Source organism: Planococcus citri, chromosome 1 (assembly GCF_950023065.1).
Source record: "Planococcus citri chromosome 1, ihPlaCitr1.1, whole genome shotgun sequence".
Lineage (NCBI taxonomy): Eukaryota > Metazoa > Arthropoda > Insecta > Hemiptera > Pseudococcidae > Planococcus > Planococcus citri.
The window spans coordinates 17,580,250-17,607,007 of record NC_088677.1 but is presented as its reverse complement, the minus strand read 5'-3'; the positions used below and the strand labels follow the sequence as shown (position 1 = coordinate 17,607,007).

Genomic DNA, 26,758 nt, shown 5'->3' with positions numbered 1-26,758 from the left:
TGTATTTCGAGCTTTTTGAGCAAATTTAGACTCCCAAAATAAAGCCTCGAAATTGAGTCATGAATTTTGGGATTTAAAAAAAAGTATCGTTGTGGCCCATCAAAATGTGTTGAAATTCGCCAGAAATTCAAATATTTCGACGAAAATACATTTTGAGCATTTTTCAAAAAAATTTGAGCTACTAAATTGAAAAATGTAATGCGACCTTTTTCTAATGTGTTGAAATTTCGCCATCAATTCAAATAGTTTGACTTGAATGCATTTTGAGAATTCCAAACTCCATAATATTGCGTCATGATTTTTGAGATTTTTTTTTTAAGTGCAATGTGACCTAACGAAAAAATGATGTACAGCCTATTGTCTGAAGTAGGTAAAACCTGAATGAGAAAATCGCGATTTTTGATTTTTTTTTAACAATTCGGAGCTCAAAATCGAGTCATTATTTTTGGGATTTTTGAAAAAGTATTTTGTGAGGAATTCAAATATTTCGACGAAAATTTTTTTAAAAATCATTTTTGAAGAATTTTAAGACCTAAAATCGGGGTCATGATTTTCAAAATTTGATAAATTGCCACGTGACCTTTAAAAATAGGTTAAAATTTCGCGAGGAATTAAAATATCTCGACAAAAATGTATTTTGAGCATATTATCTGAAAAATTTTGAGCTGCATAATTTGGATGATGATTTTTGAGACTTTTGAAAAAAGTGTTTCGTATAACCTATCAAAATGGATTAAAATTTCGAAATAAAATCAAAAACTTCTATCAACGCTCTTTTCGAATTGCTTAGAAGAATTTTGAGACTTTAAACGAAGTCATGAGTTTTGTGATTTTCAAAAAGGTGTCATGTACCTATTTTGTAAAAATCATTTCGATTGGTCAACAGGACCCAATTTTTAGCTCAAAATTTATCAAAAATGCTCGAAATATATTTTTGTCAATTTATATTCTAATTCTTCACGAAATTTTGTCATATTTTGATTGGTCGCATGATGGGAACTTTTTCAAAAATTCAAAAAATATTGTGAGCAAATTTTCTGCTCAAAATTTTTTAAAAATGCTTGAAATTCATTTTTGTCAAAATATTTGATTATCTCGCAAAAATTTAACCCATTTTGATGAGTTGACTGAAAATTTTTCAAAAATGCTCAAAATACATTTTTCAGCAAATTACTTGATTTGACTGGTCGAACTACACGACCCAATTTTGAGCTCAACATTTATCAAAAATGCTCAAAATTTATTTTTGTTGAAATATTTGTATTTCTCACGAAATTTTGTCACATTTTGATAGGTCGCATGATAGGTTGGTACCTAATTTTTCAAAAATCAAAAAAATTGTAACCCAATTTTCTGCTCAACATTTTTTAAAAATGTTCAAAATAAATTTTCGTCCGAATATTCGAATTTTTCAAGAAATTTCGTTATATTTTGATAGGTTGCATGATACTTTTTCAAAAATCCAAAAAATTGTAACCCAATTTTCTGCTCAAAATTTTTCGAAAATGCTTAAAATTCAATTTTCGTCAAAATACTTATTTGATTTTCTTGCAAAAATTCAACCCATTTTGATTGGTCAAATTACACGACTCAATTTTGAGCTCAAAATTGGTCAAAAAGCTCAAAATACATTTTTGTCAAAACATTTGATTGTTCACGAAAATTTAACCCATTTTGATTGGTCGGATATCGCATCGTTTCAAAAATTTCGAAGATCATGACCCAATTTTGAGCTCAAAATTTTTCAAAAATGCTAAAATTCATTTTCGTCAAAATATCTTAATTTCTCGCGAAATTTCAACTCATTTTTGCAGGTCGAATTACCTACACTGTTTCAAAAATTTCAAAGATCATAACCCAATTTTGAGCTCGAAATTTTTCAAAAATGCTCAAAATACATTTTCGTCAAAATATTTGAATTTCCCGCAAAATTTTGTCACATTAATTTAGATATTTTTTCAAAAATCCAAAAAAATTATCACGCAATTTTGAGTTTAAAATTTTTCAAAAATGCTCGAAATTCATTTTTGTCAACATTTTTGAATTTCTCGCGAAATTTCAGCCTACTTTGATAGGTCGAACGATCATTTTAAAATGATTCCAACGCTATCCATTTGTACTCGAAATCGGGGGGGGGGGCTTCCGGGGCTACTTCAAAATTCCATTGTGACTTATTGTGCAAGATGTTGTTCCGAATTTTGGCTTGAATTTTCAATTCCAAACATCAAAAAAAGTTTTAATTCATTTTGTCGTCTTATTTTGATTTCTTTCCGACGTAACTTATTTCATAAAAAAGTTGATAAAAATCACACTCATAGCAAAAAATTAAAATTTGTTCATTTTTTGATTTTTTTCAAATTTTGATTTTTTTGTGATGAGTTCATTCCATCGAGTGAGAGGGGGTTTTCAACTTTTTCAACGGATACGTAAAAATAAGGGTCAAATGGGTCAATTTCACCACCCAATTTTTTTTTTTTATGTTTTAAATTGAAAAATCGTATTTTTTCGCAAACTTTAAATTATTTTAAATTGACTTAACGACATAATGCCATCACAATTTTCAATAATGTTGTTCAGCATGAAAAGTTATCCATAGTATATTTTTTTTTCAGAATTTTTGAGAGTCGGAACAATATGAAAACTACGTTTTGAAACTTTTCGAGCTAATTTTTCGTACGAAAAAAAGTGGCAACACTGATTTTTACGATATCATCAAAAATCCTTTCAAAACCCTTACCTATTGGAAAAAAATCCATTTTGGTAGGTATCGCGGTTATCGAGTAATCCACTGCTGAAATGGATGATATTCCAAGTTCATTGAAAACTTTGACACCCCCTGACAGCCTTTAAAAGGGGGCTAGAGGGCTGCGATTTGCGCCATTGGTCATCTCTTCGGAAGGTCTTTCCACAGCAGAAATTTGAAAAAATACGACGACCCACCCCCCTTACCACTTCTTGGTCGAATTGACGTGGAATGACCCAAAATGCCAATTGAAGTTTTTGAGCTGCAAAAAAGCCACCCAAATTCGATTTCTTGAGCACTTTTGCCAGTTATACTGTACACTAATCGAAGATAAATATTTATCCTCTCAAATAAAGTAAACTAAGAAGAGTAAAACAACACACACGCATAAAAATCTTATAGGTAGAACTGATTTGTTTATCATAACTTCTTGATTTATGCGTGTAATCAAAAACATATAAGTTACATCGTAATTTCTTCGACATATGCAATTCGGTGCTTTAAAACGTCATAAATCATAGCAAATTTTCTCACACGATTCACAATACCTACTTTATCAAGTATTGAACTTCTACAAAGTTATCTTCACGTAGAAATTCCGCCATTAAAATTATCACCTCGTTGATGTAGGTATTTTGAACAAATAAGCTTTCGTTTGTTGACGAAAAAAAAAAAATGGCAAATTTTCTACATTTTCGTCGCATTTAATTCTACACCGGCTCGTTCGTTCAAAAAGCGTAAACATAATAAATTCTTAATGAAAATTCTCACTCTTTAACTTATTAAAAATATTTGTCCAAGTGAAGGAAATTTTTTCACTGTCGAGTTGGCAAACGTTAGGTACGAGTAGTTTTTAAAGAAGGTTGAGGGTCGCGGAATTTAGAATTAATAACGCTCTAAAATTACATACGAAGGGCACGTACTCACTCTTACATACGAATCAATTTAAAAATAAGGATTATTTTCTCCCAATCAATACCTCGTACTTCGCTGAAATCGGTAAACAAGCGTGTACGCGCGTATAAAAATAACCGTTGCAATTTTTAGAAAATGCCATCCTCATCCATCGAGTGTATCTAGATACGTGGGCCGAAGAAATTATGTAAAAAATATATTTAAAACATTTACAGGTATAAAATAAATATGTAATGAATCATTATGGTAAAAATATGCAATAAACGGACAACTATGCGACGTTTTAAAAACATTTAAAAGTAAAAGGCTAGCGGGGGTGAGCGGATCGTCCCTCTTTTTGGCGGTAATTCGGTTAAAGGTGCCGTGTGCAGTTCTGTTAAAACGTAGGACAATTCGTACTTTTCTCAGTTCTGGACTGATCATCAGTTTAACTATCTTCAAGCAGCTTGTGTGCTTACTCGTGTTGTTTTCATTCGGTCTAACCTCTTAGTGTTCGATCTTTTATAATTGTTCGGTAAGTAATTGAGATTAATATTATTTTCGAAAAATTTTTTTTTATAATTTTTTTCAAACGGTTTGTGCCTTTATTATTGTTCGTTTTATATTGAATTCGCGTTAGGAATTTTTTTCCAATTTTTTGTTGTGTGGCGATTTCGGTTATTGGAATTGAGTAATATGTATTATAATGTGGATCGGTTTCCAATGTATTGAAAATATCGTGTATACTACGAGTTCATTCTGTTTAATAATTAGTTTATCGCAAGATATAGTGAATATGTTTGGTGTCAGAGTTGAGTGAACTTGATTGGAAAATCGTTGGGTCTTCGAGTATCGAATTCTCTGAACAAATGAGATAATTAATTTACATTTTTGTGCGATGAAAATCTGATACGATTCGTTCTTACGTTGAATAGTTTTCAAGTCCGATCAAATGTAGGAATTACTCTCGTAATTTCAAATTGTTGTTCGAATTTCGAAGTAGACCTTTTGATAAAATTTTTAAAACGTGAAATTATTTGTGAAAAAAAATTAAAATGAAAATTTGGAGGGTAAAAAGTAAACACAACCGTGTGAACCAATGAAATGGTTTGTTTTTCAAGATCAACGCATCTCATTGGTTCGAAGCTTATGTTTATTTCTAGAATGTGAATTTTGCGTGTGGAACAACGAAAGTTCGATTTAAACTAAAATTCACTAAAATTTATGACTAGGAAAAGGAATAAAATTACTTTGATTCCTGAGTATTTATAGAAGATTAATAATCGTAATTACTTAATAATAAATAAAAATAAACTCTCTCTTTCTAATCAAAACCGGTCAAGTTTTTCAACGAGTATTCCTACTCCTGAAATACTCAGGAATAGGCAACTCTTCTTTCATTTCTTATCATCGTAATTTCTAAACAAGTCTATTATTGTCAACTTGAAATTTGAATGATGAAAAAGGATCAATTTTCGCTTTTGTTTTTCTTGTCAAATGATAATTTAAAGTTAAACTCATCGAAAAATGTGACCGGAAAAATGCCCTTTGGTCAGCAAAATTGCAAGGAACGATCTTATCGCAGTTATCAATATTGTCACCTTTGTACGCATCATTTCAAACTTTGAAATCAATTCTAAGAATCATTAGTCAACCTTTCCTATTCAAGTCAAGAGGTGTCGTTCTAAAATAACTTATAAATTGCACTCTATTTTGTTCGACTTCGGCGCTGCGACTTCGATTGAACATGACATGGAACACGATCAAGGATCAACAGAATGTATGATGATGTAATCATCGCGAATGAATCATGCTTGCTTACTTATTCGTGCTATGCGCCTATATATAGTCAAGTTTTATACCGGAATTACTAATATGAAAATGTATTATAGGTATTAAATACCTAGTCGAGTATCTTCTTGGTGTAATTAGTTTACTTTACCTGTGCTCGGTTGTATTGAACGTTGAACGTGATAAGTTATTAGGTATTCATTTCCATATATGAAAATGATTGTTACATGATTGCAGGTATGAGAATTTTATGGTAGTTTTGATTTTTCATTTTATTGGCACATCTTTACTCTTTAGACACCTATAGGTACCTAGCTAAATTTTAAATAGGAAGAGATTGAAGGAGGTAGAATACCTTAAGGTACTTATATGATGGAATTTTTTTTCTTATTTTTTTTTTTTTGTTCCTACTCTCTAAAGTTGTTACCTTCGGATGGGAAAATCATGCAATGAAACTTTCAGCCCCCTCGATGAAAAATAAATGGTGCTCGGCGAGCTCCTCAAATTTATAAAATGTGAAAAAATCGAAGCATTGGACAAAATTTTTAAAATTATTGGCCTTCTAGTTCCAACACCTCGTGTCAAGTCCCTACTTAGGTTTCATAACAATTTCAGCCCCTCAGGCCTCATCTATACCCATGACCCACCTGATGGACTGGAAGGGACAATTTTCAACACTCTAAAGTTGACGGGTTTCATGTGACACCCCCACCCCCCTTCACAAAATACATTAAAAATCCAAAAATGGAGAATTTTTACGTTTTTTTAACCCTAATTCTTAAACTTGGTCCATTTTCATTGGTTAAATAGGTACCTATTATTTAATATTTTTCGCTCGTCTGCAGCATGATAAAAAAGTAGAACTTGCTCCACTTCCTCAAAAAAAAAATAAATTTACATTTTTTTGTTCTTATTCAAGGATTTGATCTATCTGCATCAGAAAATCGTTGTTAAATGTTTTCGATTTGCCTCCTCCCCCCCCCCACTGAATAAAAATGGAACTTGTTCTCTTCCTAAATTTCTGAAAAATAATTAGATTTGTTGGAAGATTTTGAAAACTCTGAAAAAGATTGAAATTTTGAAAATAATTACCAATTTGTTAATTTTTATAAATTTTTTTCAACTTTGGAAGTCTTTACGTAGGGAGCCAACATTGGTGGGGGGAATGAGGGAGGGATTTTCTTGAAAAGAGGCTTATTTAGAAGTAGGTATTCGGCTCAGAAATGGAAAATTTTCGAATAATTGTACAGACATCAATTTTTTTTTATATTTTTTGACATTTTCCAACTTTGAAGGCTTCATATATAAGTACAAGGGTACCAACATAATTTGAGGTACTAAGGGAAATATTTTCTTGAAAAATTGGTTATTCTAGAGGACTTTTCTTAGAAATGAAACATTTTCAATAAATTTGTACGAATATTAATTTTATATTTTTTCAACTTTGAGGGGCTTTACGAAAGACGACCAACGTGTTTTTAAGGGTGGGGTGGGGGGGGGGTGGAGGTTTTTTTTAAAAAGGCGGATATTTAGTAAGATCCAAAAATTAAAAATATTCAAAAAATGTATACCAACATGAATTTTTCATCTTTTTGGATTTTCCTTAAATTTGAGTGGCTCCCTTACAAGAGAAGCAACATCATTTGGGGGTTCGAAAAAATTATTTTTTGAAAAGTGGGTTATTTAAAGCAATTACTTATATGGAAATAATAAATTTTCAAAATATCTTCACTGATTTTGATTTATTCTAATTTTTTTTTTTAATTTTTCAACTTCGAATGACCCAAGTTTTTGAGTAAAAATGTAAAATATTCAGAAAATTTGTACAGACAAGAAATGTTCCCAAATTTGGGAGACTTCTTACAAGAGAAGCAATATCATTTGGGGGGGGGGGGTCCGAAAAAGTTTTTTTTTGACTAGGAGTTATAGTATAGAAATTCTAACGTGGAAATGCTGAATTTTCAAAAAATGTTCACCGATTTTGATTTATTCTATTTTTTTTTTTATTTTTTCGACTTCAAATGACCCAAGTTTCTATTCAAAAAATTTGTACAGACAAGAATTGTTTCCAAATTTGGGAGGCTTCATACAAGAGAAGCAACATTATTGGGGGGGGGGGGGGTCCGAAAAGTTTTTTTTGACAAGGAGTTATATAGAATAATTTTAACGTGGAAAATATAATAAATATTTTTCAACAAATTTTCGCTGATTTTGATTTACCTATTCCATTTTTTAAACATTTTTTTCAACTACAAATGACCCAAACTTCTAAAAAATTTGTACAGACAAGAATTGTTTCCAAATTTGGGAGGCTTCATACAAGAGAAGCAACATCATTTGGGGGAGGGGGAGGGGGTCCGGAAAAGTTTTTTTTTGACAAGGGATTATACAGAATAATTCTAACGTGGAAATGATAAATTTTCAAAAAAATCTACTGTTTTCTATTTATTTACTCATTTTTAAATTTTTTTTTTCAATTTTGAAGGACACCGACACCTTATAAGTATGGCTTGGAGGAATGGGAATAGTTTTTTTGTGAAAAACGGGATTATTTACAAAAATCTGACACAAAAACAAAGCATTTTTAACGAATTGATTTTTAACAATTTTTTTGAACCGGGGGAGGGAGATCACCTTTCTTTTTTCGCAAATAGAGGAAAAAATAAAAAATACGGAATCATCTATTTCTCATCTGAAGTATCAACTTCAAGGGGGAGGGAGGTGGAAAATCCTAATTTTTCGTTTATGAATGAAATTGAAAGAACTGAATTCCAGGCTGCAAACGAACCATTAATTATTCAGAGTGACCTTAGTTTTCTATAGAACTTTGCTTGGAACTCATTCACGGTGACATTGCCACATAACAATATTCTAGTCTTCTTTTTGGCTCATTTTTTTTTGGTAGCTACCTAATTTTCAATATTGCTAAATGAGGATCCAATTTATCAAAAGATCAAAAATTGAACATTTTTGAAATCTTGATAGGTAGGGATTTTTTTTCTCGAATTTGACCTTCTTAATGATTGATGGATTACCTATGAGATTCTAGAAAGTACTTAGGTGCCAATTCCTAAATGTATCATCTTCATCTACAAGCTCTTTCAAGTCATCTTTTAGACGATAATGTGTTCCAATACCTTATTAATTTTGAGCATTGAAAATTCTGATTCTGATTTTGCATTAATTTGCATTTAATCTCGAACCGAAATAGAATTTTTCTGAACTGATGGTTCGTAGCCTATATAGGCCTACATTGCCTGCAATAACGATCGAATAAAAAAAGATATTATTAAACACTCCTCTCGATTCTCGCACTTTCGATCAAGTGGTTCCCCTCTACCTACCTACTCTTCGATACCACCCATTCGCGCGAAACTTGAACCCAATAATCGAAACTATCCAATAATAAGATTTGCATTCGAAGAAAACGCTTTCGAGTTAAGATTTAAATGATACTCTAACGGTTAAATATAGTATTGGGATTTGGCGTATACTTGCAAATGGATATTGGCCAAACATGTCAGATGTTTTGGCCATACTTCAATTCGTGCACAAATTACATAGAAACATATGTTAGAACTTTCATTCGAGACTTCATTTTAAACCCATATCAAGATGATAAAATTTGAAGAAAAAAAAAAGTTTATTTTAAAGTATCTCGTATATATAAAGAGACGCGCGACGCGCGACTCAGACTGTAGCACACGTTACTATAAAGCTGATTAATCACCGGCCCATTTTGTTGGTCGTATTACAAATTAGCGGCTTATATAAAAGTTTCGGCGTCTTCACGCCTGTGTTAATACATACCACATACTTATACTCTTTTCTCGTTATTCGTATAACATTGAATTTTCTATAGTGTGTTCTTGTTTATTGTTTATTTGTATGGCTGTGTGCTTTTTTTTGTACTCGAGAGATTAGGAAAGGAGAAAGGAGCGAGGGGATGGTAGGTATTTGTTGAAAGAAATATTCTAAGAACGTTTGACGACAAACAGAACAATTTTTGGACTCGTTGAAAGTGTGGGTGGGTAATTGGGTACAAAGTTGTGAAACCTTGTGACCTTGAGGAAACTTTGTAAACTGACAGGAATCAGTTTAAAATTTGTGTCGCTTTTAGCCGTGAACTTACTTACTCATTTTGGTATTTGAACTTTTTCCTTTCTAAGAATTTAGCTTAAAATCTTCATTCTTCGCTTAAGTTAAGGTAGTCAAAATGGTAAAAAGTGCTCTAGGAATCGAATTTGGTTTGCATTTTTGCGTCCCAACAGTAGAGAGCAGTTGAATTTTTAAGTCACATCCCCCTCCCCCTCCCCCTCCCCCCACCAAAGAAATGAACTGTTCTAGAATTATTCAAAAGTAGTGTTGTGACCTATCAAAATGAGTTAAAATTTCACGAGAAATTCAAATATTTCCACGAAAATATTTTTTGAGTGCTTTTGAACATGTTTGAGCCCAAAATTGGGTCATGATTATTGCCATTATTGTTGGGATTTTTGAAAAAGTATAGTGCGACCTGTCAAAATATGTTAAAATTTTGCAAGAAAATCAAATTTTTCCACGAATATGATTTTTGAATAAATTTGAGCTCGAAATTGGATCATGATTTTTGAGGTTTTTAATAAAGTGTAAGCATAAGCAACCTAGCAAAGTGAGTCGAAATTTCGAGGGAAATCAAATTTCTCACTAAGTAACACGTTTTTTGATTAATTACCTACTTTTTAATTATTCTGACTCCAAATTTGGATAATTACGTTAAGAATTTCCCCCCAAAAAATGTCCTACGACCTTTCAAAATTGTTCTAAATTTAACCAGAAAATCAAAAATTACTCTAGAATGTATTTTTTGAGCACTTTTGAAAAATTATGAGTCCAAACTGGAGTCAACTTTTTGAATAGTGATAAAAAAGTGTCACACAAGCCATCGAAATGTGTCACATGAAGAAAAGGTCTAGTGTTGTAATCTACCAAAGTAATATTTCTTTAACATCTCTCAAAAATTTAGTGAGAAAAAAGTGATGAAGATGATTAGTCATCAATTTTTTTTTATTACGATTACGAAATATATATACCTATATTTTTTGAAGTTTGACTCATATGGGATTCTAAAGTACCTATTAATTTAAAAAAATTGATTTTCTTATTCAATTTCCACCAACTTTGATAGATGCATCTGCATAGGTATTCCTTAACTTTAACTGCACTCACAGAAATGCTCCAGAGTTTTTTTTTTTAATGCTCAAACAACATAATTTTGGAAAAATTTGATTTTTTTTTGTAAAGTTTTAATCTATTTTGATAGGTGGCATTACATTTTTTCAAAAATCCCAAAAATTATGTCACAATTCTTGGATCAACATTTTTTAAAAGTGCTCAAAAATTTTTTTTGTGGAAATATTTGATTTTCTTGCGAAATTCTAATCCATTTTGATAGGTCACTGTGACCTTTTTCAAAGCTCTCAAAAATAATGACCCAAGTTAGGGCTCAAAATCCTTCAAAAAACGCCCAAAAAGATTTTCGTGGAAATTTATTTGGTTTTTTCACGAAATTTCAACCTATTTTGATAGGTCGCAGTAAACCTTTTCAGAAATCCAAAAAATCATCACCCCCATTTTGTGCTCAAAATTTTTCAAAAATGCTTAAAAAACATTTTCGTTGGAATATTTGATTTTCTCGCAATAATTCAACCCATTTTGATACGTCGAATCACATTGTTTCAAAAATTTCAAAAATCATGACCCAAGTTAGGGCTCAAAATTCTTCAAAAAATGTCCAAAAAACATTTTCATTGGAACATTCGATTTTCTCGCGAAATTTTAACTTATTTTGATAGGTCGCAGCGAACCTTTTCAAAGCTCTCAAAAATCATGACCCAAGTTAGGGCTCAAAATTCTTCAAAAAATGCCCAAAAATGATTTTCGTGGAAATATTTGTTTTTTTCACGAAATATTAACCTATTTTGATAGGTCACAGTGAACCTTTTCAGAAATCCAAAAAATCATTAGCCCATTTTGGGCTCAAAATTTTTCAAAAATGCTCAAAAAACATTTTCGTTGGAATATTTGATTTTCTCGCAATAATTCAACCCATTTTGATACGTCGAATCACATTGATTCAAAAATTTCAAAAATCATGACCCAATTTAGCCAATTTAGGGCTCAAAATTCTTCAAAAAATGGTCAAAAAATATTTTCGTTGGAATATTCGATTTTTTCTCGCGAAATTTTAACCTATTTTGATAGGTCGCAGTGAACTTTTTCAAAGCTCTCAAAAATCATGACCCAAGTTAGGGCTCAAAATTCTTCAAAAAATGCCCAAAAATGATTTTCGTGGAAATATTTTTTTTTCGCGAAATTTTAACCTATTTTGATAGGTCGCAGTAAACCTTTTCAGAAATCAAAAAAATCATCACCCCTATTTTGGGCTCGAAATTTTTCAAAAATATTCAAAAAAAATTTTGTGAAAATATTTGGTTTTTTGGCTAAAGATTTGACCCATTTCGATACACCGAATCACACTGTTTCAAAAATCTCGAAAATCATGCCTCAAATTTGGGTCAAAAATCTTGAAAAATGCTCAAAAAACATTTTCGTGGAAATATTTGATTTCCTTACGAAATTCTAATCTATTTTGATAGCTTGCAGTAATAACTTTTTTCAAAGCTCTGAAAAATCATTACCCAAATTGGGGCTCAAAATCCTTCAAAAAATACCCAAAAAAGATTACCGAGGAAATATCCGATTTTCTTGCAAAATTTTAACCTATTTTGATAGGTCGCAGTAAACCTTTTCAGAAATCCAAAAAATCATGACCCCATTTTGAGCTCAAAATTTTTCGAAAATTCTCAAAAAAAAATTTTGTGAAAATTTTTGATTTTTTGGCAAAAAATTTAACCCATTTTGATACGTCGAATCACACTGTTTCAAAAATCCCAAAAATCATGGCTCAATTTTGGGCTCAAAATTCTTTGAAAAATGCTCAAAAAAAATTTCGTGGATATGTTTGAATTTTTTGCAAAATTTTAATTCATTTTGATAGGTCACAAAACCACTTTTGGGTCATTCTACAGCAATCACGTTGTTTTAAAATTTTGATTTGCCCCCCTCCTCCCCTTGCTCACCCTCCCATTGAATCTTGATCATCGACATCACCGACTGAAATCTCTCAATTTTTCCTCAAAAATTCCACACTCCAGCACCTAAGTTTTCTGCTTCAATTTTTTGCGAATGAAATGAACTAAAATCCTTCTAAAACAGTCTCTCCTTTAAAAAAAAATTCAGAGTGGTCAAACATGAAATTTCAAAAGTATAAAACAAATTCCTGTACTTTATTTCGAATTTAATTTTTTTCCAAAGAGCATCATTCTGCCAGCATTACTTATTTTCACTAAATTGTAAAAGCGATTCACTTCCCCTCGAGCCTCCTCCATTCATGCATATCTGTTTGGCAAAATTTTTCGTCCAAACGTCAGCGATGATGATGAGGTCACTCGAGCGACTATTTATTTCGCGAATGTCTCATCTATTTATTTACAACGAAGCTACAATGTTTTTTATTATGATACGTCGAGATAAATGACTCGCTATTACCCCAGTACCATAATTTACTGGGTCAGTCGTGCAAAAAATATCTCAACGACGACCAAGATGTTCTATGTTCTCACCCAAAACTTTAAATAGTATCTCGAGCACGTGCTCGTGAGAAAAAGGGGGCTGGGCGCGACAATGCGCAACATTAATGGAATTACGTAGGTTTACACACGTTTTACTCGTGTATCTAGATCTACATACAAAAATATAAATAAATAATAACTGCAACGAAGCGCGAGATGAATAATTGTAACTAGGTTAAATAATAATTATTAAATGATAAGCAACATGTTTGGCAAAGTACCACACGATTAACATTGTACCTAAATGTCATTTTTGCAGATTGGCAGTTAGTTAAACTACAACTTTACACGACAAAATGCCACCTTTCGTAGCACCACAAGCCCCTAAATGCCCGAAATGCGGCAAAAGCGTATACGCCGCTGAAGAAAGAGTAGCCGGTGGCTTGAAATGGCACAAGACTTGCTTCAAATGCGGTAAGAATCATACGAGTATTATTTATTCCTGAAATCTCAAATTGAATTAAAAAATCTCTAATCAATTATTTACCAAACTCGTCGATAGGTTTATGCGGTAAATTCTTGGACTCGACGAACTGCACAGAACACGAAAATGAATTATACTGTAAGAACTGCCATGGACGTAAATTCGGTATTAAAGGATACGGTTTCGGAGCAGGAGCCGGAGCTTTGAATATGGATGCCGGAGACCAATTCCAGTAAGTAATCGATCAAAGATTAGACTATTATTATTACCGTAGAATGAAGAGAAATAGACACGATTCATATTACGTACACATCGAATCTACACATGAGAGACAAACAATCAACGATTTCGGATTTATTATCACCATATCGTAATGTACCAATCAACGTACAGCACATTTGAACCCATTTAGAGAATTTTCCCAACCTTTGTTCCGACCCCCGCCGCTTCAAATCCCTTTTATCCTTTACTAACTCAACCCCATGTAGAGGAAAATATATTGAAACGCTATTAGTCTTGACTATTGAAAAAAAAAAAAAAAAAAAACGATGAAAGTCACGTATTAATTAGCGCTTTATTATTTACCTACCTTTGTCGACAACAACAATCCCATGTAACAAAATTTTTGTATCTCTTAACAGCCATTAGAAGAATACAACCATGCACAACGGAACCAACTACAGCAAAAGCGGAGGAATTTTTCGTCAGCATAAAATTCCACCCTCCCTCTCTTTTATATTTTATATTTATTGTTTTTTTTTTTTTTAATTGCAACGCATTTCCCTATTTAAACAAACAAACGAAATATAAAAAAACAAAAATTTTACAGTGTACAAGACTCGATTCAATTTTCCAATAAACACATACCATAATATTATGTTGTAGATGCATTGCAAAAATAATTTATTATTACAATACTTCTCTCTTACATACATCTCTCTCGGCAATAAAACTATAAATGCATTTTTAATTTATTATACGTACTACGTTAAAGCTTATATACCTATTTTGTATTCTAAAAAAAAGTATATAATAAATATACAAAAAAAATTCACGGTTCTCGTTTACTTATTTAAAACACATACGTATAAAAACATTCTCTGATGTACAAAAAGTAATATTGATTCGGTTTTAATTCTTAAAGCATTGCTAAAGCTTTTACTAAAGGCCTTAAAAGAGCTTACGATTTTTCATCATGTAATAATGTAAATACTCGTATTTGGCTTCTGATTTAACAAATGTTTCTAACTCGATGTTTAGTAGCCCTTTCGCGATTAAACGAGTCGATTTTCAGGCCGATAAAAATTTTGTGATTTTTTATAAAAATTGTAGTACTTATCTAGTTAGATTGAATAATACATGTATTACCTGGATCAGCTTTTAGTTCAGCTATGTAAGAATTTGTGTCCTTATTTTTTTATCCTCTCCTTTGGTGAACCTTTTTGATTTTTATTTTGAAAATTTTTTCATTACCTATTTTTGTGAGTTTTGTTTACCAATCCTTTCTAACGTTTGAATTGGAAAAAGTAGTAAGTAACTAGACTTATTTCATTAAGGTGGATTGTGAAAAAAAATATAGGAGGATTTTGACTAAATTCAATGTGGAAATGTTCATTTTTAGTTGAAAGTCATCTGGATTTTTTTTTGGCTCTGGAGGTGACCCTGGAGAAGAGATATAGGACCTCAAAGAGGAGGAACTTTCAAAAAAATCTTGTTTTTTTCGCTCTAGCCCATACCAACCTGCTTTGGGGAAAACTCTCAACTTGGAACCCTGGGATGAATTCATTTTCTTCCAAACAGGCCAAGTAGGGGCTACAGCGAAAAAAATAGTACTTTTTCGAAAATTGTTTTTCTTTGAGGACCCATGTCTCCCCTCCAGGGGCACCTTGGGGGCCTGAGTGACTTTCAACTCAAAATGAAAGTCTCCAGCTCTAGATTTAAATTGGTTAAAATCCTTAGATTTTTTTCACGATCCACCCTATCAAGTCTACAGTCCAATGGGCAAAAAGTCCTCAAGAAATTGAATTGGACTTACTTTTTTGCGGCCCAGAAAATTCAGGTTTTTATAGATGTGGGTCTGACGGGTCCGAAAAGGCTAAAAAAAAATGTCTTACAGGATAGCACATTGAAAAATTTTTGCACAAAAATGGTTACGCAGGTGTCACAGGGCCAGGGGCCCAATAAATTCATATCCACAGCATGGGGAAATTCGTTCAACGTCCATCAAGCCAAAGTTCACGAAAAAAGGCGCACACAATATAGAGCAGCTGAATATTAATGTCATGCCCCCTCTAATTTCGAGTAAAAATGAACTGTTATAGAACCACCCAAAAGGGGTGTTGTGACCTATCAAAATGAGTTGAAATTTCGCGAGAAATTCAAATATTTCCACGAAAATATTTTTTGGGCATTTTTGACAAATTTTGGGCTCTAAAATTGGGTCATGATTTTTCGGATTTTGAAAAGGTATCATGTGACCTATCAAAGTGTGTTAAAATTTCGCAAGAAATTTGATCATTCCGACGAAAATGTATTTTGAGTCTTTTGAACGAATTTTGATCTCCAAAAACTGGGTCGTGATTTTTCGGATTTTGAAAAGGTATCATGTGACCTATCAAAATGTGTTAAAATTTCGTCAGAAATTCAAATCTTTCAACGAAAATGTATTTTGAGCTTTTTGGAGCAATCTTGAGCTTCGAAATTCGGCCATGATTTTTTTGATTTTGAAAAAGCATCATGTGACCTATCAAAATACGTTGAAATTTTGTCAGAAATTCAAATCTTTTCACGAAATTGTTTTTGGCGCATTTTTGACGGATTTTGAATTTTTGAGCTCCAAGATTGGGTCATGATTTTTTCGATTTTGAAAAAGTATCGTGTGACCTATCAAAATGTGTTAAAATTTAGCAAGAAATTCAAATATTTCCACGAAAATGTTTTTTACGCAGTTTTGACAAATTTTTGGCTCCAAAATTGGGTTATGATTTTTCCGATTTTGAAGAAGTATCATGTGACCTATCAAAATATGTTAAAATTTCACCAGAAATTCCATAATTTTGACGAAAATGTATTTTGAGCTTTTTGAACGAATTTTGAGCTTTTTGAACAAATTTTGAGCTTTTTGAACGAATTTTGAGCTTTTTGAACGAATTTTGAGCTTTAACTCTAAATTTGAGTCATGATTTTTCCGATTTTGAAAAAGTATCATGTGACCTATCAAAATGTGTTAAAATTTCGTCAGAAATTCGAATCTTTTCACGAAAATGTTTTTGGCGGATTTTTGACGGAGTTTGAGCTCCAAGATTGGGTCATGATTTGTTCGATTTTGAAAAGGTATCGTGTGACCTATCAAAATGTGTTAAAATTCAGCCAGGAATTCAAATATTTCCATGAAAACGTTTTTTGCACATTTTTGACAAATTTTGAGCTTCAAATTTGGGTGATGATTTTTGGGATTTTTCAAAAAGTATCATGTGACCTATCAAACTGTGTTAAAATTTCGTCAGAAATTCAAATCTTTCAACGAGGATTTATTTTGAGCATTTTTGACGGAGTTTGAGCTCCAAAATCGAGTTATGACTGCGTAACCACTTTTGTGCTAAAATTTCTCAAAAATCACACCTCCAATGCCTGATCCCTTCTCAATTTGAAACAAATCAGTTATCGATCACTTCTACTTGTTAGAATCATCCAGGAGAACAGATTGGATATGATCAAGTCTGAACAGATCTCGATCAAAAAACTCTGATCAGATTAGATCTGGCTAGATCAAATTGAATTCGAGGCGGTCCAGATCTGATCAGACCCATTCAAATCTAATCAGACCCAAATTAGGTCTCCCCTATTGGATCTGATCTGGTCTGAGTACATCTAATCATTTTCTGCTCAACACTTGAAATTATTTTTTCACCCACTAATCAGCATTATCACACATCATAACATTCGCAATCCAACGACTACATACACCACCACGTCACACATATTATAAATAAACGCCTACATAAATATTCAACTAAAAACAAAAAAAAAGAAATCGCTCTCGAGCGTTAATAAAATCTCCCAGGCACTAACCCCATGAGAAAAATCGCTTCGTAAAAGCTTTAGCAATTCATGACAAAACCGAAAAAATATTACTTTTACTACATTCCTACCTAATGAGGGGGAAAAAAATCACAAAAATTTACCTACCTTAATACAAAAGGGTAGATAAAAACTCGACCCTACAATGAAGAAAAACGCTTCCACTGGCTCCGTCCTAATTTGTTACAAAAAAATGGTGAGAATTACATTTTTATGTGCCGAATAATCGCATTTAACGCGCAAATCGAGGCGAAGCTTCGCTTAATTACTCGTATTATGTTTGCTTTGTTAGGATGAATTAATATTATACTCGTACTTAGAGATCTGTTGTAGCCTTTCATACACATACACACGAAGCTTACTTATATAAGCTTTATGCTAACAAGGCTAAAAAAAATATATATTTCAAGTTTTCAAATAACACATAAAAAGAGTGGGAGGGATGTGAATTGTGAACCATGTATTGAGCTATATAGAATACACGGCTGAAATAACTCTTCTATCCATTTTAGTTAATTGTATATAATACTATCATAATTATGTTATCTGATTTTTTTGATACTTTATTACTTTTCTTTCTAGCTTTCATTTGCACTAAAGTGTGCATTTTTTTTTTTTTTTGAAATTTGTACTACTGTTTTATGAAATTTAATTTTTATTTTCCGCAATCAGTATCACACTCGCATCTTTTTTTTTCTTATACATTTTTATTCGTAGAATAATAACTCGCGGACTAAAATATTTTTATTTTTTTTTATTTTAAAATAAATAAAATAATTTTGAAAAAATAAACGTTTTTTTAATCGCTCTTTACAATACTAAGTTTCTCTTTAAGCAAGATTTTTCAAGCTTTTCAATATTCAAAATGCAATTTAAACAATTCTTTTGCGTATTGTGAATCTCTTTTTTTACCTCATACATTATCTACGATGTTGCAAATAAGATTATTTTTTTGATACTTATTGCTTCGCCTAAAATATCAATAAATTTCATGATGACGAGCTTCGTGCCTGCAAATATTTTTCATCGATATTTTATCGGTTTCAGGAATGGCATAGGACCCAAGACCAATGCTCCACTGGAATCAAGAGCCATTGCCAAGGCTCCAGAAGGTGAAGGATGTCCACGTTGCGGTGGTTATGTGTACGCAGCTGAGCAAATGCTGGCCAGAGGAAGGGTAGGTACATTTGGAAGCATTTGAAAGTGTAGTTTTATGCTAGAAAAAAATCCAAAATGTAGAATACGAGCTGGTTTGATATTCTAGGCGTATCATATGAGTTGCTACAATTGTATTATTTGCCATAAAGTTTTGGATTCGATTATTCATTGCGATGGTCCAGATAGGGAAATTTATTGCAAAGGTAATTCGAGTCGATAAAACTTTATAAAATGTGGCATGTGATTCATTGAATTACCTACAAGAAAACCTACCAGAATTTTGTCATTTTTACTTTGGCATGAAATCCATGAAAATTTAGCATGTCTTGAACCCATTCTTCCTTCCTTCCTTTTTTTTTTTTTTTTTTTATTTATTAATGCGAAACCTTATATTTTAACTTGAATTTTTTTTTACTAACAAAAATGCCATGGTTTGTTCAAAGGGTTGGCATCGTGAATGTTTTAAGTGTGGGGATTGTTCCAAACGTCTAGATTCAGTGAACTGTTGCGAAGGACCAGATAAAGATATCTATTGTAAAGGTAAGAATAATTATTAACTCTATTTAAAATTATGCTTCAATTTCTTCCTCTATTCTTAAAATAAGCCTACCTACTTTGAATTGAACAAAATCCTCGTATCGTAGAGAACCTTTTTCCAATATTCAGATATCGGGATACAAGACATCCCATAAAATGAATGAACTTTTTTTTTTTAAAATAAAAAATTGAAATAATTTACCTCATTGAGTAGGTACTTAATTAATACTTTGTCAATGATTGTTTCTAACACCGCATGGTATTCGATGTTGTTGCATGTAATAGTATGTTATGCGAAAGATTTCGGTCCAAAAGGTTACGGATATGGTCAAGGAGCTGGTGCATTACAAAGTGATCCAGTAATGAACGGGTTTGTAATTTTTTTTACTCATTTTCGATCATTTTTTTACACGAATATAGCATCGATTCATTTCAATATCACCCTGGTAGTTGAACATTTTTCATCATATTCTAATTCGTTCTATTGTTATTTGACAGTATGTTATGCAAAACGTTATGGACCCCGAGGTATAGGTCATGGGGGCGGGTCTACAATTGGTCTAACGTGCGATTTACTCGACAGGTACCCATCGAAAAATTTATCCCTTTGTACCAATCCTGTTTTAACAGTCTTGTTTGTTGATTAATTGTTGTTCTTGTAATATTGAAAAATTCAAACAGTGCCCAATTTGATTGGATTTTACAAATTTTGTAAATATTTTAGGGATTTAAAACGCATTTGTGGTCTGATTTGTATAATGAACTAACTATACCTATCATTTGAAACGTGGTTTTGGTTTTAAGACCCTTGGCCAACTCAAAATAGACATTGTACTGTTGAGCTGTAGATGAGAATGTTTTTGGGGATATTGAATTTCCTAGAGATTTTTGTTCCTATTTGTTTGCAAGTAAAATGATAAAGGTTGACTGTGATTAAATTAATTGTGATTTTACAGTGATTCATCTGTAGCTGCTCCTCGTACCACTGTGATCGATACGGCTAGAATTAAAGCTAAGCCAGGCGAAGGTTGCCCCAGATGTGGTGGAGCAGTATTTGCTGCCGAATTGGTGCTAGCTAAATCAAGAGTAAGTTTGCATTATTTTTAAACAATAATACCAAGAAAAGAGGAAGGATCCTTGATTACAAGGTTAGGCAACCTATACTGATTATAAATTTTATTGATAGGAATGGCACAGAAAATGTTTCAAATGTAGAGACTGCAACAAAACCTTAGACTCGATTATAGCTTGCGACGGACCCGACAAAGATGTTTATTGTAAAACTTGCTACGGAAAGAAATGGGGACCTCACGGTTACGGTTTCGCTTGCGGTTCTGGCTTCCTACAAACCGACGGATTAACGTAAGTGGAAAATAATTTCATTATACTTTCTGTCAACAATCACAATAAAAATTATTTGGCAATGATGTCACGACGTACTCTCGGGGGTAAAATAATATCGCTAAAATAATCATTTATTACTCCTTACCTGCCGCTTCAATGTCTCAACTTTGGCACCAGAGTTGAAAATTTTTTCAAAGCGTGAAAATGACGAATTGATCGAATGCCAAGGTAAACAGAGGTTGAAAATTTTGTTTGCATAATAAAGAAAGTTTGGCAATTCGGTTAGCCACTATTATTTAATTTGTATTTTCATACTTCCCTATATAGTAGAAGATATTAAAATACCTATTACGTGTGTTTTGTTTACAGAGAAGACGAAATCTCATCTACTAGACCTTTCTATAATCCCGACACTACTTCTATTAAAGCTACAGATGGCGATGGATGTCCACGATGCGGAGGAAAAGTATTTGCCGCTGAACAACAATTAGCTAAAGGAACAGTAAGTTGATTAGAATAAATTATCACAATGTGTGAAATTGGATTCGAAATTCATATATATATACCTACCTACTTTCTTGTGCAGATGTGGCATAAAAAATGTTTCAATTGTGCCAATTGCCATCGCCCATTGGATTCCATGTTGGCATGTGATGGTCCTGATAAAGAAATTTACTGCAGATCTTGCTACGGAAAGAATTTCGGACCGAAAGGTTTCGGATATGGTCACTCTCCCACTTTAGTTTCTACTAGTGGCGAATCAACTATTTTATTGTAAGTTTTATAGGGTTAATTGTTTTGAGCACAGAAAAAATGCACTTTTTTGAGGATGTGAATTACCTACTAGAAATATTTTTTGTATTGCAGCCCTGAAACTAGACCACAGACTGGTATAAAAGGTAGAAATGGTGATGGCTGTCCTAGATGTGATTACAAAGTATACGCTGCTGAACAAATGATTAGTAAAAACAAGGTAAGCTATTGTCTAAGGATTTAATTACTTTAAGCATACCTACCTAACTTGAGTCATTGATGGTCAACAAAAATCGGTTTCTTATGTTCCCCATCTCATGCCAATATCAATCAGAATATGGATAACTCAAACTTTTCAAATAGTTCACACTCAAAATAAGTGCTTGTCATTTTGAACCTTGACCCATTCACAGTTGTTGTCATCAGATAGGCGCGATTCATGCAAGTTGTACCTATTTGCATTTTGTCACTCCACTCCTCAGCCTATCAAGTGTTTTTCACAGTCCATAATAGAAATGATTGCTGCTTGAGAGTGACTCTTGCCTCATTATTCTATCAGTAGAGGAATTCCAATCCCAGCGTATTTCTGTCCCTCTCTTCCAGATCCTGCACTAATCTCATAAGACTGTGCCTAGACGCCTAGACTTGAGTCTTGACTGCCCCAGTTTGTTCATTGCTGTATCCGTGCATTGGGTGCAAAGGGTTACTGGTGGAGCAATCCCACTCAGTTCATAAAGTTTGTCTAGAGGGATTGAACCTGTTACCAGCCTACATGCCTCATTTGAAGCTGCATTCACTTTATCAGCATGTGCTCTACATCCTCAGATGGGCAAACATATCTACTCTTCCACAGAAATCACAGAATACCACAGAGCTACTGAGCTAGTGCTGATGTGCATAGTGCATGGGACTTATGGTTTTGCTCCCTATTTACTTCCTATAGTTCCCAACAGCTAACAAATTATCTACCTACCTACATTAGTTCTTGCTGCAACTTTTATTTTGGTTGTCTCTCTCATATAGTGCTGTATTGCACCAAAGTAAGTACAATGTGGGGCAATTGTTTGCACTAGGCTGGTATCACCCCATTGAATGTTTAGCTGTTACTTTGCTTCATGGTTTGGGAGAGAAATGAATAGGTCTGTGTTTTGGGTTTCAAATAGTTATCTCTGTAGTGTAAATCTAGATCTTTGAAAGCTTGATTCAAAGTGTTATTCAACCATTATGAACATGCCATGTTGTGCTGACAAGAGGACTGAGCTTGATCAATTCATCTGCATGCAGGAAATTGTGAATATTCTGTACAATTAGTTGGTCATTGGTGTAGATGTTGATGAGGAAGAGGACTGGTGGCACTTGGTGACAGCTCCTGACGTTGCTATTAATTGATATCTTAAACAATATATCAATATGAGAACCAATATTGAAATATCGACATGAAAAACCGATATCGACATTTTGACTATATTTTGTGTATAGTCAAAAATTGAGGAAAAATATGTGAAAACAGTCACAAATATGGAGAAAAATTGAATTTCAAAAGAAGCTTCTCAAATATTTTTTTCAACTTTTTGTTTTCAAGATGAAAAAAAATTCCGACATTTCCGACATTCTAATTTTTTTCACAGTTGTTTCTTCTGTACAAAATGCAAATGATAGATATAAAAATGGGAGAAATAGGTATTTTTCATACCTTTTCATGCAATTTTGAAGATATTGAAATATTGATACCTATCTGTCAAAAAAAAAGTTTTGTGATCCCACGTAGCACTGACATGATCATCATAGTGACATTAGTGACCTAGACAAAAGTATCAATATGACTCCACACGGGTAAAAGTTGAAAAAATTGAAACATTAGTCCCAAAAAAAAACAATGAGAGTAAGTTCGCAACAGCTGAGCAAAAATTAACATTACATATTTTTGAAATTTATTTATGTGCTTCCAATGAAAAATTTCATGGAAGGAATCATCATGCAGATAGAAATGTTGATGGTTGCCATTGTCATTGCTGTCAAAATTTCATCTGCAATCATCTGCAAGACTTTCACATCTTGTTGATATACCTCTGGTACTTTTGTTGATCTTATAATAAACATCATTTTTCACAATTCACATCAACATTCTCAAGATCTACAGTGTGTGCAGAAATATCGTCTACCCCTAAAAAAGTTTTCTGCCAAATGTTTTGGTTGATCACAGTGAATGATGATGATGATAGCACATGATTGGTTGTTGGACTGAGGTGATAACATTCCACCAATTATTCAAGTACATCTACCTATTTCACGATGCCAACCTATATTTTTGATAAAAAAAACTTTCTTTTGGGTTCACAATATTTTTGTGCACCCTGTACAAATGTGTACCTAGGTATCTAAAATTAGTACTTTTAGATCCTATAATCAATATCAAAATAGTGGTTGTCATGTCAATGTGAAAATTGATGTTGATTACCTAAATAGGATCTACAAAAGTACAGGGTGCCCAGAAATATCAAGCACCCCAAAGAAAGTTTTTCATTAAAAATATAAAATATAGGTTGGCAACGTGAAATAGATGCATATGATTGGTGGAATGTTATCTCTCCAGTCCAACAACCAATCATGTGCCATCATTATTATCATTCACTGTGACTAGAGCCCTGCGCCGCCGCCGCCACCAAATTTTCACACATTTTTTGAGCCGCCGCCGCCGCTTTAAAAATTTTTGAAGCCGCCTTGCTCGGCTGAGCCGATTTAAATCACTCAAATGGCAAATTTCAGGGAAATTTTCCCCATATTTTGGATTTTTTCAAGTGGCTAAATTTTTCAATTTTGCCACGCACTACCTAGAATGATTTCTCATGCTAAATGCTTATTTGAGAAGCTGAATAATTTTCGCAAAAAATTTGTATTCTGAGGTAATTTTATGATTTACGGAAAATTACCTCAAAATTTCAACCTTTGCAGCCGGCTGAGCGGCAGCCGAGTAAAATTTTTGCCGCCGCCGAAAACGTCGGCTGAAATCGGCTACGCCGCCAGCCACAACGCTGCACTCACCATAGCCGCCGCCGATCATTTCGTCGTCGGCGCAGGGCTCTAACTGTGACCAACCAAAGTATTTTAGTAGAAAACTTTTTTAGGGGTACTCGATATTTCTGGGCACCCTGTACCTATCTACCTAAACCTACCTAGGTACCTACCCTACATACATGATTTTGAGGTATTGCAGACACATTTGCCATGATGAAAGTCGACAACACATATCTCACAAAACTAAAATTTTTTAAGTACTTTAGGGTTTTTTTGGGATTACTTCTCCTTTTTAAAATTAAATAACGAAGGTTTGACCACTATTTACCATATTTTCAATAAATTTGGCCACTTTTAGCCTAAAAAATCTGCATTTAAATGTTGAGACTATGTCAAGACCAATGAATGGTAGATGATAGGTAATCAATTTTGGTATCAACTTCTCACTTGTCTTGTACTGACATGGGTGTTGACCAATGTCCTGTCAACAAGTGATGGATTAGGGCCGGATCCCGTCTTTTTCATCTACTTTGGCATCAATATACTAAGTACCTATGTGAGATGTGAGATATATTGATACAATATTTTTTCCCCCCATAAATCAACATCACTAGTGACAGCTGACAGCACACTACTTTCAGAGGGATTATTTTTCTGGAGCCTCCAGGTGCCAAACGATTCAGTTTTTTAGGAAAAAACTCAAGAAATATTGAACCTATTGAAAATCTGATGACTTACCTATTACAGTTTCAAATTGAAAAATTCTCTCAGTTATCTTCTTGCTTAATGTTAATATTAAATTTCATCCAACACTTTATTTCTCTAGTTTGATTCTCTAGTTTTTCAACTAAAAAAAAGTTTGTATCTTTGTCATTCCACAAGTGTAGCAAGCCTTTTTTGCTGGAGTAGTCGGTTAGAAACAGTATCAAAGGTGGCAGTAAGGTGGACAAACATTGCCCCAGTAACCTAACATTTCTCAGAAGTCAAAATTATCTTCAATGTGCAATGTGCATTGGGTCAAGATTTAAAATCTGTCCAGTGCAGGACTTTCCTGGTCTAAACCCTACCCAGCCTACTGTTGGATCAATTTTATTGTTCTAGAAATCTTATATTAAAATTATAAAGATGACATAGGTACCTAGCAAAGAAATTTTCCTATTGAATTGATCTTTGGATCCTTTTCATTCCTACAGACATAGCATGGCTTCTGTAATATGTAGGTACCTACTTCATATGTTTGTAATGGGAATGGCATGATGGCAAAGATTTCAGCCTCAGGAGAAAGGTAATGGGACATCTAATTGCTTTCTTCAGCCAGTTCTGGCTCTCTGATTTTCCATTCAGCAGCAGTTATTGTTCAAACTGATTAGCTGTAATTTGTGTTACAGAGTGACTCCTCCACATTTAGCTTCTGCAATCAATTGCCAAGCTCTCATTGAGTTCTCTGACAGTCTTTGCAGAAGTCTGAGAAGTCTAGGTTCCTCACCAAGCTCTCCAAATCTTTCTGTCTCAACTAACGATGAGCTATATTTCTATTCTGTCATCAGTTTTTCACCCATTTCAATAGGTACTTGAGTTATCAAAAAACCTGATAATCCCTCATATTTATGTAGGTACCTAATCCAGAAAAGAGTTACCCTTGTCAAAGGCCCTGAAAACGGCCGTTTTACCCGGATATAGGATGCATGCATTTTTGTTGACTGATAGTGGGAATGGGTGCCAGTTGTACATACCAAGAAAAATTATAAATCAACGCATGTGCTACATTCAGCATTCAAAAAGGCTCACGTTTTTCTTTTTCATTTTTTACAGATTTGGCACAGACGCTGTTTCACGTGCGGAGATTGCTCTCGATCATTAGACTCTACGAATTTGAATGATGGTCCCGATGGTGATATTTACTGCCGAGGATGTTACGGAAAACACTTCGGACCCAAAGGTGTAGGTTTCGGTTTGGGAGCCGGAGCTTTGACAATGGCCTAAATTTCACATCTTTATTTCTAGCCTAAGAGGCTACCTGGATTCTGGCGAAAAGGATTAAGCGAACGCATCTGTTTATTTTATAACTTTTTAACCGTGTAAATAAAATATCAATATCGTAATACCAGCGACTTATATTTATTAACTATTTCTTTTTTTTCATCATCGTTTTCATTATCGAAAATAATTTATTATTCATGTTATTAACTTAAAATGTCCTTTTTAAGCGATCGTGTATCCAAGAATTCGAATAAATTTTTTCATCGAAGTGTTATTTTAGTAATGATTATCAGATGTGGAGGGTTGAGTGAGATTTTAAATTGTGCAAATTCTCTTGAAAAGACAATAATCGGCGAAGGGGAAAAA

The 26,758-nt window shown here is 33.1% G+C and overlaps 1 protein-coding gene across 4 annotated transcripts; it reads left to right on the top strand.

Annotated features, from left to right (window-relative positions):
• The first annotated feature begins 4,011 nt into the window (after positions 1–4,011).
• On the top strand, positions 4,012–26,660 carry Mlp84B (Muscle LIM protein at 84B). 4 transcript variants are annotated; one of them, XM_065370042.1, is made up of 12 exons: positions 4,012–4,172; positions 13,361–13,515; positions 13,604–13,757; positions 18,653–18,782; positions 19,207–19,303; positions 19,799–19,883; positions 20,257–20,386; positions 20,487–20,662; positions 21,014–21,146; positions 21,231–21,418; positions 21,512–21,617; positions 26,225–26,660. In XM_065370042.1, exons 2-12 carry the CDS (start codon positions 13,398–13,400, stop codon positions 26,393–26,395), a joined length of 1,488 nt encoding a protein of 495 aa, XP_065226114.1. In that variant the 5' UTR covers positions 4,012–4,172; positions 13,361–13,397; the 3' UTR covers positions 26,396–26,660. The 4 variants fall into 4 exon arrangements, with proteins under 4 accessions (XP_065226114.1, XP_065226105.1, XP_065226125.1 ...); XM_065370033.1 differs by lacking the exon at positions 19,799–19,883 and adding an exon at positions 19,586–19,670; XM_065370053.1 differs by lacking the exon at positions 19,207–19,303 and adding an exon at positions 18,870–18,966.
• Positions 26,661–26,758: the final 98 nt, after the last annotated feature.

Excerpts from the sequence above, each read along its gene's own strand:
- Mlp84B (XM_065370042.1), top strand. The coding sequence starts at position 13,398 with ATGCCACCTTTCGTAGCACCACAAGCCCCTAAATGCCCGAAATGCGGC. Across the intron at positions 13,758-18,652 it reads GATGCCGGAGACCAATTCCA|GAATGGCATAGGACCCAAGA; the intron begins GTAAGTAATCGA and ends TATCGGTTTCAG. Across the intron at positions 21,618-26,224 it reads AAATGATTAGTAAAAACAAG|ATTTGGCACAGACGCTGTTT; the intron begins GTAAGCTATTGT and ends CATTTTTTACAG.